This window comes from Astyanax mexicanus, chromosome 1, assembly GCF_023375975.1.
Source record: "Astyanax mexicanus isolate ESR-SI-001 chromosome 1, AstMex3_surface, whole genome shotgun sequence".
In the NCBI taxonomy this organism is placed as follows: Eukaryota; Metazoa; Chordata; class Actinopteri; order Characiformes; family Acestrorhamphidae; genus Astyanax; species Astyanax mexicanus.
Genome location: NC_064408.1, coordinates 78980956 through 78995789, shown reverse-complemented (window position 1 = coordinate 78995789; position 14834 = coordinate 78980956). Strand labels below are relative to the sequence as shown.

The window sequence follows — 14834 nt, the reverse complement described above, 5'->3', positions numbered from 1 at the left end:
AGAGAAGACTTCTCTCTTTCAGTGCCTTAACAAGCCGTCCTCTGACAGCATTCCACGTTTTTTTCATCACTAAATCATTCCTTCCACAAAGCCATGGCCATCCTGCCTGGTGTGCTGCGCTTTTGTCAGTGATTTAAATGTGAAAAGTTCCTTCTCTGCCTGTTGATGAGCACCAAACAAGGGACTGTGGAATGCTGGGTAAAAAGTTCAAGGTTGCTTATGCAAGACCAATGAAAAACGAATGCAGAAACTGCTGTGTGTTTGTATGTTTTGCACAGGTGATGATATAAATTATGCAAAAGTAATTGGACAACAGTATGTAAACTGATCATGAAGTGTTACCTAATAATGACTTATTGGAAATGCTCACACCAGTATTAGTTGTGAGTTGTTATCTTGTGAGTAAGGCTAGACACTGGCCAGTGTGCTAATGACAAGGCAACATAACCTATCAGAGTTTGTGTGAGAGACACTTTTTATGTCAGTGTGTGGTGATGTTCAAAGCTGTATCAAGGATTGGCTGATAATTTAAAATTATTTTCGACCTCTAAATATGACTGCCTGAATATTGGGTAAAGCCAGGAAAACAAACAAACAAACAAACAAACAAACAAAAATAAATAAATAAACACTCCCTCGGACCCAAAATGGACAAAACTGCTGCTTTGGTTAAGAGTCCATGTAAAATTTTGTTTTAATTTTGGACCAGTACCTGTATCTCAAAAAAAGCTATGTAGGTTTATTCATTCTTGTGCATAAAATGACATCTAGAAAAAGTTAAAGTATGAGGTTCAGAAATAATGTAATGAACGAAAGTAAGCAAGAAAAAGAAAAAAAGCAAGAAAGGAATAAAGCAAAAATCCGGAAAGAAAGCAAGAAAGAAAAAAAGAAAGAAAAAAATCCAGAAAGAAAGCAAGCAATCAAGAAAGAAAGCAGGGAAGAAAGTAAGAAAGAAAAAACATACACAGAGGGAGAGAGAGAGAGAGAGAGGATAACTAGAAGAAATAAAGACAGACAGAAAGCGAGAAAGAAAGGTAGTGCATGCATGACAAAAGAGTAGGTTAAAAAAAATAAGTGAAAAGTGAAAATAAGCACACACACAAAAAGAATGACTAACTTATCTTCTGACTTTCTCACCACCCCCACACACACACCCACACACTGTAAAATCTGACATCCCTCTTCCTTTTCATTCATACACTCCAGCCCATCTGTAAAAACATGGATGCCATCACACCCTCCTCCTCCTCCACCACTGACATTTTAAACCACAGCAACACCACTCCAATCATCCTCTGCTGCTCACTCCATCCTGATATGATTCCACACAGGAACAACTGCACAAAACAAAAACTCCCAAAACAAAACCCTAACACACACACAGAATTCAGAACACACACGGCCGCATGCTAAACATTAATCATACAGTGATTAGCGTGGTTGTTGTTGTTCCAGATGAAAGGCGTTTCTACATGTAATTCTTTTCAGCACCTTCTAAACTTCATTTCAAGCTTTTCTCTACAGTCTGAGCAACAGGGCACACTCCCACTGCAGGGAAACAAAAGCCAGATGTGAGTGAGAGTGAACGTGAGTATTCTGTTCTTCTCATCTCCAGTTCACTGTAGCTTCAGTACCACTGAGAGTATCAGGTTTGAGCCTTTCCATCAGAGCTGCGCTGCTGCAGGTTTCAGTTCTCTGTGTGAGTGAAGAGAAGGAAGGGGAAAAGTCTAACCTCCAGCGTTTGCATCAGGGTGGGTTTGATGGCATCTTTCATCAGCACTGCAAGAGCACCGGTCACACCCTGAAAGAGGCAACCAGAGAAGGAAGGACCATCAAGACACCAGAGCAGAAAAACAGACACAGCGAGCCCAGTGTGAATAACAGCTTTGACACTTTTGTTTAAACCTAGTAGGCTCAAACTATCTACATAAACAATAGCTTATGATCAGGTTCATACTTCATGTTTAAGTTTCTCAGAGATCTGCTCTTATTCTTAACAGACTGACATTTCCCCCATTCTACGTTTAGTTTTTCTCAGTGCTTTATTTTTAATCTATGTTTTTATTTCCTTATAAATCAATCAATCATTCTGACAGCCATTGAAGTCAATTACAGAACAAACTTTTTGAGCTGCAGCGATGAAGGGACAGTTGGGTTGGGATAGCTACAGTCCAACAATTACAATTAATGATTGGTTAGGTTTGGAATCTCTCTTTTTCCTCTATTTTAGTTTTATCAAAGCTCAATTAAAAGGCACATTTTGCAACGTTAAGGCACCCTTGTGTTCTATAAGGAAAGAAAAACAAACACTTGCAAGTTCAGGAGCTCTCTGCCCACACCCACAGGCACACAAGTCCTGCGCATCATGAGAGTAACGCTTGCTGTACGGCAAATACTAGAGACACACCCCTAGCAGAGAGCGAGAGGCAGGCTGTTTGCTTGCAGCTCTAAAATCACGGCAAATTTGCTTCATAAGTGAAGTTTAGTCCAGGTATGTGTGCTTACTTTAATAAATAGCTCATTATTTGGTATAGATTTGTTTTAAAGTATGTTTTACTATGAACTGCATGATTCAGAAACCGGTACAAGATCAAGTAGCGGTTACTCGACATAAACCTCACAAAATGTTATACCACTATACTGCACTAATGTTTTGCAGGTTCGGTTTACAATGGTACCATCATTCCCTCTTTTATACTGCTATCACTATTATCTGTGACCTTGTTGTACTGTACATTTTGTGTCTCTCATTGTTTTATATTTATAATCTTTGGGAAGGAGATTCACTTAAGTTCAATTCTCTGTATGTCCTGTACATATGCAGAATTGACTTGGCTAGACTGTTTTTACTTTCAACCATGAAATGCATGACCCCTTTTCCACTATGTTTGCTGGTCTGTTGTGCACAAAACAATCATGCATGGTTAGGTGGAGGAACTGGAGGAACAGCAAAGCAACAGAGAACATTTACTTTTAGCCTGTAGAGAGAGCCTCTTAAGAAAACAAACCAAGGGTTGCATAGTGTGCCTTTAAATCTCAATTACTATTACAAGTAAATTGACAGTCGCCCACCCACCCCTACAAGCTTACCAGGTCATCTGCAGTAACTGGCTGTCCACTCCGACTGCTCCCTACTACCATGCGGCCAAGCCTGGACTTCATGTCAGCCAGCCCATCAGTTAAGGCCAGGATAGCCATGATCTCACTGGCCACTGCAATGTCAAACTGTGTCTACAGGAACAACAAAAAAGGTGATAGAAATACATAAAAAAAAAACTTGTTTAGTATTAAAGCTGTAAATGTCTAACATAGTTACTCTACAAATTCAGTGAAAATATTTTTTTTGTGATTCAATCTGATCATTTAGCTACAATTCGTAAATATCAAAGAGCTCCATTGGCTACTGGTTGCTGCTCGCATTAAATTCAAAGCTCTTACAATTGCCTACAAGCCTACTCACTCCTGAACGCTTACGCTACCTCCCGGCCGCTGCACTCCTTCAATGAATGTCGCTTCACTTACCAAACACAATCCACACTAAGCAATCCAGACTGTTCTCATACAGAGTTCCCCAACGGTGGAAAAAACTACCTTCCACTACCAGAAAAGGAGATTCTCTCGCTATCTTTAAGAGACTCCTGAAGACAGAGCTCTTCAAAGAGCACTTACTCTCTTAACACCTCTAACACACTAACTACTTCTAACCTCATTTCCTTCTTCCCCTCCTTCACTCCTCTATCACATTATTTCACTTTGACCTCTTTTAGGCTCTGTCTAAAAATATGTTTGTCTTAAAATTCGATGTCCTCTATTGCTAAATGTACATCATTGTTTGTAAGTCGCTTTGAAATGCTATGAAATGTGATGTAAATACTGATTTGATAAAATGATCTGGGGCAAAACTACAACAGAAATGTTTAATTACACCAACTGTACTGAATGTTGGTTTTACATCAGTTTTATTTAATGACACAGCTCTAGCCTTAAGGTGCACATTTCGGGTGTAAACTGGATCGTGAGATCACAATTTCGTTCCACCTCATGTACCACATGTGATGCGCATGACAATAAAATCGCCTTGAATGTTTAATCACCTAAATGCATAAATTAAAACTAAATGCACTAATTGCAAAAATTGTTGCGGTACATTATGACACGCTGATTCTTTGCTACCTTTTTTAATAAAATACACAAACACTGGTCAGTTTGTTGACATAGGCATCAGTACGTGGTTTGTGCGATCTAACACCACAACACAAACAAGCAAACACACATCATCAGGCAGACAGCTAGGCTTAGCTTTTTATATCGTATACAGCAAATAGGTCGCACATGTGTTAAAGACGAGGCTGGCTGGAGCCAGTCCAAGCTGTCCTGGTGCAGCTCGCCTCCAATAAACACTGGCCTCATAAAGCAGCTGGAGGAGACAGGCGGAGGCCAGACAGTTCTTACACACAGATACACCACCGAATCCCAAAGGCTTCTGCGTCACACTGACGAACGCACCATGGCCTCAAGGGTTGGAATGCAACAACTATCAATTCCTGCTGTGATCGGCTCAGATCCCAAAAGTGTCCTGCGTCTCATTTTCTGACTCACTTTCTTTTAAGACACTACATGAATCTGTGGAAGCATTTAAACAGGACTTAGTGACTCAAAAAGCTTCAGCTCACCTTAAATCCTGCAAACTAGGAGTTTGCATTTTAGTGAGCAATTGCTGTGGCCAAGTGATTCTGTCAAAATGAAGAGTTGCTACAATCTCTCTAACTGGAATGTGAGGGAAAGAAACAAGAGAAAAGCCCCTCCAGGCCATGGTGAGAGTTTCTGTGGCCAGGTTCTGTGGGAGAGTACTTAAATGTAAGCATGTGCTCGTCCAGCTCTGAGTGTTTGCAAGGAAACCATAGCCCATTTTTTTTCAGCATTTTAAACATTTGCTTTCATTCAGGCTGAATCACACTGAGGTGTACGCTGTTTATTTGCAGGATTTGGTTTAGCAACCATTATTCCTGACAGCTGCTCACACTTAAACGATTCCAGCAAAAATGGAGTGAAAGAGAGGTCTAGAAAATGAACCATAATGTCTACTTATTACTAAATCACTGTATATTGCTAGAGGTTTCACAGGGAAAGGGTGGAGCGAGCACATACCTGTCGGCTGTGGCCTTTCTCTGTGTTTGCCTGGCCGACTGTGATCTTCCGCAGGAAACGGTCGTTGGTGTCTACCACTGTTGAAAAGAGAAAGTTAAATTCAGCGTGAAATGTTACTGCTGTTAGTGCTCCAGACACCATGGCTGACACTATTCCAATGCACTGATAAAAGAGAAAATTATGAATTATTACTGGAACTAAATCATATTTTTACTCATTGCATATGTATTGATACACATGTGATCAGTAGTAGTGCTGAGTATTTCCATTCTTTTCAACTCAACTCGGGGGAGAAGCATAGAATCTGACGATCATGGCTACAGAAGCCCTTTGCGTGATTGTAGCGCATTTGTGCAAAAAAAAAAAAAAAAAAAAAAGTAGAGGGAAAAGCGAGTGTGGGCTCATTCTTGGGTGACCCAAATGGACATTACCATACATTACGTTCTCTCTGGAGTACAAAAAACATGTAAAGATGTAAGTACTTAGGTTCCAGTACCTGTAAACAGAAAAACCCTATAAACCTTTTACAGTGAGTTTGAGAACATTCTTAGTGAAGACACCAGAGCACAGATGTTTGCTCTTGTAATTCCTTGATAGCTTCTGTGATGCTGGCAAAGATAAATAAGTTTGGGAGTGTAAATCATCCATATGAACATTCCAGTAAAAGTCACACACTAAAAAAGGTGCGAATATTATTTGGTGAGAAAATTGGATGCAAGCCAATTGATTATTGCTTGGTGTACAGCAGTTGTATGCCTGTTCACAGTGTAATTCACTCTGAATAAGAGCATTTAACCAAATGCTGTAAAGGTAGTCTCAGTCTTGTGATTTTTGCTCATTTTGGAACGAAAACGTAAAGCCATTGGTGGAGGTGAATGTGAATATGAATGTGAAGGTCACAAATCTCAGCCCTAATACATGGTGTGCTGGGATATCAGGCGATAAGCCCAATCACTAACCGGCTGACAGAACTGCAGAGTAAACATTAACGATGGAGGCCGAACTGGAACTGGAGGAGAAACAGTCTGCCCTCTGCAAATCAATCAACTGGACTGGTGTAACACAGCCTGCAAAGATGCAGCAAATTTTATGGCCAATATTCTGGAGAGGGGGGGCATCTGGAGCAATACTATGGAATTGATTTAAGACATAGAGCTAGCCAACCACACAAATGCTAAGGGAGACCATAGACCAGCAATAAAAAAAAAAGAAATTCGAGGGTTCAAGGAATTCTTTATTTTCATTGGAAGTAGCTTTATTTCTTTGACAAACATGCAATTCCCAAACGGATACATTTGGAAGTTGGAGGAAGAAAAAAAAAAAAAAAAACTTTCTCTAAACATGAATCTACATGTACTAAACAGTTATAGGCCTCACTATAAAGACGTTGTTGGCAGGAAGAATTAAACAGCCCAGACATTCTCATCCTGTTACTCCCTTATCTCGCTCACTGTATGTTTGTATATAATAAACTCAGCGATGATCTGAGTATCATATCCATCTGAATGTTTGTGTGGAGGAAATATGGGTAAACAATTACAATTTAAAGTAAGCAATTCACAGCATCGACCACAGGGACACCCTCCTAGATAAGAAGCCCTCCTAGATACATTCCTTTAAGGCAAAAAAAAAAAAAACAGCTGCTTGTGTGTTCAGTTTTATTAACACATTGTACAACACTGTAAATGTTGCTGCACTGTTATGTTATGTTTATGTAAAGATCATGAAGTATTGTAGATTTTATTCAGTGTCTCTTCCTCATTAAAATGTTGAGTAAAAACAACAGAAGAATACTGAAAGCAGGAATGAAACTGAGCAGAGACCAGCTGATGAATCAAATTCTGCGCATGGAAACTAAAACACCAGAACAACGTCTTTATCTAAACATCTGTTGAAAATTTTAAAAAATATAGCTTTATTTTTTATCATTCACACAGATGTGTTTGAATACTTTCTTCGTTGGCTATTAACAGTTAGCAGCCCATAAGCCAGTAGCAGATACTGAGTTTGAGCAATGAGTGAACTGCACCCCCGGCTGGCCACAACTCAAATATTTTTTAACTTATATACAGAGTTTAATAAACAACTGCAACCATATGACATTTGATTACTCAAATTAGTGCATCATTTAAGACCTATTACTACAGTACATGAGGTGTCTACTGTGCATTTACACTAGCAGGTGAAAATGTTATGGTACCCCAAATGTGTCCAAGGTCCAGCTTTGACAAGAAAATGTAGTGGCCAAACAAATAGTTTATCTTTTTGTGTATTTGTGTATTTAATAACTACATTAAATATAACATTTTAATGTATGAGCATCTCTTTAATGTTTAGCACCAGCCTGTGGAAAATATAAATGACATTACAGAGAACAAAACATTCAGAAATCTGCAGAAAAAAAAAAGATAGGGGGATTGGACCACCAGGTCTGCAATATAGTCCCAAAAATTTGTTGCAGACAATTCTCAAATGCTGCTTCTCTATGTCAAAATTAATTTGCCGAAATATATATCTTTTTTTACAGTCAAATCAGTCAGTATATACAGATATGCTAAATGTTGGGTCCCATGACTTTTGCTTTAAGTCTGCTGCACTGACCTGCAGGATATAGGTGTGCACCTCCTACATTCAATTTAAATGTGATTTCAAAATGTGTTTGCATGGACAGTTCTAGCCAGGCGCCACCGGTCACAATCATTACCACCCACTGTGAATGATATTGCCTTCCTCTATACATTTCCAGCACACGTGATGCCGTGGATTGAGGAATAGTAAAAGTCTGCACAACTTCTGACTCCCACTATCAGACCTTGCAGACCTTGCAGGATAAGATATGGTTAAAAGTGCAACAATAATGCAATCAAAGGAAAACTCTGAGGACTGGTTTAGTTTCATTCTTAAATACAGACACAGCGCCTCCCCACCGCCACACACAGAGGTTGAAAGCTGGTCTTAATCTTGAGTGCACACTCTTGAACCTGCAGAGTAAATATCCCATCAGTCACTGAAACTTCCCAGAGGGTTTGTGGAGGGCTGATACAACAGCTGTTCCCAGGCGGGTGCTTACAAGATGCGATTCTCCCCAGTCCAGCTGCACCTGAACTCCCAAACCTCAAACCTGCTGGACACTGCTGGACAAAACTGGACACTGTGGGCGTAAGATGACCCCAAATTGCTTAGTCACCAGCAGATGTGGTGATGAATGGAATGTTAAAAGAATACTCCTATAAACTAATCCCTGTCTAACGTATCAGTAGTACAAAGTCTACTGTAAATAATAGAACATCTTAATTACTTAGACTTTAAACATTATTACATCAGATGATAATGTAAAATTGCTTCAGTACCACCCATAACTTAATTTTCCAGTTAAAATTAAAGTGGGTTTTCTGTTATTTTGCTAACTGAAATGTGCAAAGATTACTGTCCAGACTAGGTCTGTAACAATAAATATGATACTGATTATTGTACAATATTTGGATACAGACTATCATTTTGGTGGACCTCGATACTGCCCATTATGTTTTTCCTAGCAAAATGGCTCATTAACATAAATGAGCCAGAGTACCACATCTACATATTCTTAACTACCCAAAGTACTGCAATTATTGTATTATTATGCCATTATCTCATCATCGGTGGTATTAAACAGTATTAAAATGAAAATAGCATATTTTATCAACATTTTTTCATTTAAAAAAAAAATTGTCCAAGCAAAAACTGTTATTATGATTGGCTTAGTCCAGACAACTGCAGACTGCATGTCTCAACTGTTCTTCTTCAATGTTTCATTGATTGATGAATAAACATTTAATTGATGAATAAGCCAAAAGAAATGCTCCAAAATGACTTTGCCAAAACTTCCATTGACACTAACATACTGTTTTCTTTTCTTATCTAAAGAGGCCATTTTCACAAAAGAAGGTTTTTGCATGAAAATGATTATATTCAACAAAAACATTATGCTAAAATATGCTGGAGTGCTCCTTCAGTGCTACATGTGTGATTCTGCATGTGTTAAGCATTAACAAATAAAACAAATAGGGAGGGATGATCCTAAGAGGCTCTCTAAGCACTTCTCTTGTTTGCCTGAATCACACTCTTTCTGCTCATTTTGTGCAAAATCTGGACACAATCAGACTTCTGGGAAGTTGTCTGTCACACATTGTACAAATCAACCATCTTACTGTTCATGAATGGCTATGAATCACTAGAGCAGGTCCCGCTTAGTTCCCAGACTAATCCTTTCTCTTACAACCTGGGGATGGAAAGAATCCCAATAACTACAGCACTCCACGCTCTCATCAGGATAGCTGGCAAATTTTAAGCCACTTCAGGTTTTGTTTCCTAGAAGTATTCAGTTCTTTACAATGCATAAGGGGGCCTAGGAGTAGGAGGTAGGGGCCGTGGTTGCTGTGGGACAGCAGGCAACTCAAGTCAGTCACAATGACACAAAGCATGAGCGAATGAGGCAAGAGCATTCCAATGTCCATATATACACACAGAGAGGGCCAGCAGGCTCAGACCTGCCTGCTATTCAGACTTGAGTGCAACCTAGGTCCAGAGTTATCATCTACAGTACACATCCCGGTCTGTGGCCCCCGAACAGAGCGGCTACTCTGACCACCACAATTATCCAGGGTAACTTTACAAATAACTTTAGATTTAAAAAGTAATCCTTTACTATGCTCAATGATTAAAAAAAAAAAAAAAAAACATTCTGAGTGCACTCCGTTGTAGACAAAGATTGTACCCATGTCAACAACTTGGAGGTTTTATTCCTTGTATCGAGTGATAAACGCTGTGTTAAATGTTGGCAGATTACAGTTATTTGTACATTTGTATATTAGGAAGTTAATAAAAGGATATTTGTGTTTGTATTATACTTTTATGTTCAATTGTTGTTTTGTCATCATCATTGGACAGGAACTATGACTTTTACAGCGTCCAATGAGAGCTAAAGAACACTGCACTAACCTGTGGACAGAAATGTATAGTAAGGAAGTAGAACTACTACACTACTGTACTTAAGTACTAAGATACTTTATTTGTAGCTACTGGAGTATTATTTTTTTTCTTCTACTTCAGCTTTTACTTCACTACATATTTCCCATGAGTTTAATACTTTTACTTTGATATTTTTTTATGTGCTGCATTGTTATTCACTACATTTATGTAAAATGTTACATATTTCAAGCCCACATTATCACTAAAGCCAAAGAGATAGATTCTCTGCACCGTCAATGTGTCTGATGAAGCTCATTACTGAGCAAATTTTGATAAGAATACTACAAGTGCTCCTGTTTAGTATTGTACTTTTACTTTCAATTTTTTATTGAAGTCTGGATCTCTAGTACTGTATACATGTCTGCCTGTGGGATACATGTGTGATGAGTCACTTGTCTTTTTATACAAACAAATTCTAGACAGACGCCACCAGTCACGATCATTATCACCCATTACACTGTGTGTGGGAATGCTTTCTATAACATATTCTCTGTACTCACACATCATTGTGAATAAAGAAATGTATAATGCCAGTACATTGTTGGAAATGGAATATCTGATTTACACTGCCTTAGGCTGGCCAATGTTCAGCCTCACCTGACGAAAAAACACCTCAGGTAATACTTCATGATGAATTTACTTACTGAAGTCCTATGAATTTCGGCATATCAGTGTAATGGAAATGAGATTAGATTTTGGGTGGCACAACAGTCTAAGCGTTCTCTTAGCGTTTCGAGACTTTCTCTGGGTGGGAAGAAGGACCCTCCCTTTTCTGCATCACTCATCAAGATGCTTGCCAGAGCAGGTGTTCCTTAACTAATGTAACTAGAGTAACTGTCAGTTAGTGTTCTCCTCCAAGCACATTCAGCCATCTATGCACACTGTGTTAACAGCTATTTAAAAAGACATGGGCTTTATTTGTCTCAGCACATGCTAACCTTCATCCCCCCAGCACTGGTACCATGATTTAATACATAGACCTAGTTCTACAAGTGGAAACTTTAAATGACTCAAGAACTGAATTTTTTGTTTATAATCTACATTGACATTGGTAAAATATGTTTTGTTACAAACTAATTGTGGATCCTTCTCACACTAGCATATCTAGTGTATATTGAACATAACAAAACATACATTTTGACATGCGTGTCACTACAGAGTTAAAGCACAATTTTTCTTTTCTAGTCAGTTACTGTGAATTGTGGTATACATCTGCAAACATGCTTAACCAAAACACTTTACACATCTTCCGAAGAAAGCATTTTTACCCAGGTCACTCTCAAATAGTTTACAATGCAAGAGCTGCTACCATCAGTAATTCTATTCACTCTTGAATGTTACTGCCTCATTCTGATGGTATCTTTTACTTCTGCACGTTTTCACTGGACGTGAAGTGTATTTAGTTTGTGTACATTCCACTTACTCAGTCACAGATCACGTTCTTCAATGAAAGCTTCCAGAGTACAGAGGAAAAACCAGAATCTCACGCAGTTGCTCAGTAAACTACAGGACAGCATCACTTACCTTTTCATTATTGTGCATTTATTAGCCCAGATTTATTCCAAGAAATTCTCCAGTTACTGTATCTATAACACCCTAGCTCAAAAATATACTCAACTGTCCTGCTCTAGCACCATGACAGTATAATAATTCTAGTCACTGAAAAAATATGTACGGTACCAGTCAAAGGTTTGACACATCTCTTCTTGTTCAATGTGTTTTCTTTTTTTATGATGATATTTTACATTGTAAAATGAATATGGAAGACATTATATCAATACAGGAACATGTTAAATTATTTTGTACAGAAAAAGTGTTAAACAAAAATATGATTTATACTTTACATTCTTCTAAGTAGCACATTTAGCTTTGATGGATCTCAATTGGATTTAGATCAGGGGACTGTGGAGGCCTAACCCTTTTTTGTTTACTATTTAATTACACATTTGTCCCTTAATTGTTTTTTGTCTTTAATATTAATCTACAATGTAGAAAATACATTACATACAGAAATAAAGAAAAATAAAGAATGAGATGATGTGTCCCAACATTTGACTTGTACTGTAATTATGGTTAAATTCAAATTCAGTGATGTGGTGTAAAGAAGTAAATGTATGCATTGTGTGTCAATATGCAAATACTTATATAGATTTTGCACTATACAAAGTTGTCTTTGGACTTTTCTCCAGCTTCAACTTTGCAAACAGCAGAATTATTTTCCTTATGTGAAGAAAAACTATAGTAAAAAAAAACATAACAGGCCAACTCCTACCTCTCTGCCAAGTGACTTTTGCTGGGTCAAGGTCAAGGCGGACAAAGGAGCGGACCTCCTCTGGCGTGAGGGTGCCGGGATCAGATTTGTTGATTCCAAGACGCTGAGAACAAAGACGAAAAGACGAAAGACACAGTTGAGATAAATACTTAACCGTTCAGAACTGAAGCATTTATCAGGACCTTGACAGCTCTTCTTTATGACCTAACTCCTTAAAGATGACCAGAGTCAAAGAATTGGAGTAAAATACAGTTTTATAGTTTAGAGAATTCAGTCAACTAAATGACTGTTTAAAAAAACTGGTAAAATATTAAACAATGAGTGTCTGCTGTACCCAGTTTGATTTTATATCTCTAGCAATGGTCCCTTGCTTCAAAATATATCACATCACATTTGTCTCAAAAGCTGTATCTTTCATAAGCCGCTTAACTTGTCTTTGTAATTGCCCTGATGAGAATAAATACCTTTCTTGAAGGAGCAATAGAGAAGAGCAAGAAAAGTTGAAAAAATGATTAGCTGAAAAGAGGGACATGTAGAGGGGTGAGTGTGAAGTAAGGCCTTGTGACAAAGACCATGGAGTGGGATTATGAGGACAGCTGTTGGAGAGAATAAGTACTGCACCTACGGTCACTTTTCTCTCTTCAGACAAACCTTACAAAATTCCTTCATTTTGGCAGGAGGGAATTATGAGCTAGGAATTTCTGAGGTTCAGACATAATTTCTTACACATTTGTCAGCATTACACTCGTGAGAATCCCAAATCTGAATGCCAGCCTGCCTCAAAACTTTAATAGATATTGGCCTGCAATCTGCCACACTGACAACACAAAGATACATAATAAAAAACAATCCTAGCCTATGTATAACTTAAACACCTTTGCACTATTAAAAAACACTTAGTTGATGATAAAGTTAATTTTAAAATCAATCTTATTTTTTTATTACTTACAAATGAGCTGTAACAAATTACAAATGATTACTTACAAATGTACAAAGCCTGGCTATGATAAATATAATATAATACTCATATGCTATTCATTATTCATGAAAATAGCTGTAGTGATGCAGGGAACTCACCTGCAGTCTGCCCAGCTGGATGGGAGAAAAGCGTCTCACTCCATTCACAGAAGGCACTAGTCTGTTGTATAAAGCCTAGCAGTAGAACAAATCAGGTCAAACATGGTCCAAAAATATAGTATTTTACTATAGAAATACAGTACTGTTATATGCAACTATGCAAACGAATCAAGCAGCAAACAATATAGAGTAAAATGGGGCCAAAAATGATAGAAATAACATTTTTCAAACTACATGGTGCACTTGAATTTTTCCAAAAATCGTCAGTGTGCCCTATAATCTGGTGCACCTTATGTATGAAGGAGCAGTAAAATCACTCTGCTGAAGTGCAGTGTTATACAGGAGTTAAAATTTAGTTCTGCAGCAGTATTAGCATTAGCTGCTAATCGCGCTAAGCACTAGCTCTTTGGGCATCCAGAGATGAGTATTATCAGCCTGTAGTCTGTTGCTAACCCCAGCTGGAGCCGCATTAGCCGCTAACCAAAGCGTTAGCTCTTTCGCTGTTCAGAGGTGAGTATATCAGACTGTAACCTGCGTGTTTATCATGTTAAACCATGTCAAAACTATGTGGGAGGAACCACTAGCTAATACCACCCTAGTTTACTGAAACACTCAGGGTTCCTCAGTGTAGCACTGTCGAACGGCATTAGCCGCTATCTGCTAATGCTCTATCTTTAGTGGCAATCTGGAAATCTAAGCTTACTGTAAATAAACAGAAGTGTTTTACTCACCCAAATAAACATTTTTCAGGAGAAAAATCTGTGTAAATTAACATCCAGTGCTCGTTTGACTTGTCTGACTCATCTGAAATGTTTTTTTTTTTTTTTTTTTTTTTTTTTTTTTAGAATTAAAGTTAAACATCTAAGTTAAAAGGAGCTCTGTTCCTACTACTAATTACTATCATCGAAAGAGTCATATTTTACAACTTTGGAAAATAACAGTGACAAAAAAGATTAAGATAATAATGTTAATGCAAAAAATATTATTCATTCTTATTAGGGATACTATTTAACACGCAACACTCAAGCACCTTGTCTGACTGTGTAGCTTCATGCAGGATGCGGGCATCAACTGCTGCTGCCACAAGGTTGTTGGCTGCTGTTATGGCATGGATATCACCAGTGAGGTGAAGATTAAACTGAGAGACAAAGTGAGAGAGACACATTAATAGATATAACAACCAAAGGTAAAACCACACATTTATAATAAGCACAGTGTGACAGTCATGGAATAGCAGTATGTAAAGATCAGATCATGAAGTGTTACCACAGGATACCAAAGTTACACAGCTTTTAACCTGCATCCACTATATGTAGTGGAGCGTGTG

The 14834-nt window shown here is 38.1% G+C and overlaps 1 protein-coding gene across 1 annotated transcript in view; it reads right to left on the bottom strand.

Moving 5' to 3' along the window:
• mthfd1l (methylenetetrahydrofolate dehydrogenase (NADP+ dependent) 1 like) overlaps positions 1-14834 on the bottom strand; it is a 67763-nt gene that overhangs the window by 33054 nt on the left and 19875 nt on the right. The window contains exons 14-19 of the mRNA XM_049483799.1: positions 14538-14645; positions 13508-13582; positions 12431-12533; positions 5149-5225; positions 3091-3231; positions 1733-1801 (exon numbers count right to left, since the gene is read on the bottom strand). Coding sequence (XP_049339756.1) covers positions 1733-1801; positions 3091-3231; positions 5149-5225; positions 12431-12533; positions 13508-13582; positions 14538-14645 — 573 coding nt within the window. The remainder of the gene's footprint in view (positions 1-1732; positions 1802-3090; positions 3232-5148; positions 5226-12430; positions 12534-13507; positions 13583-14537; positions 14646-14834) is intronic.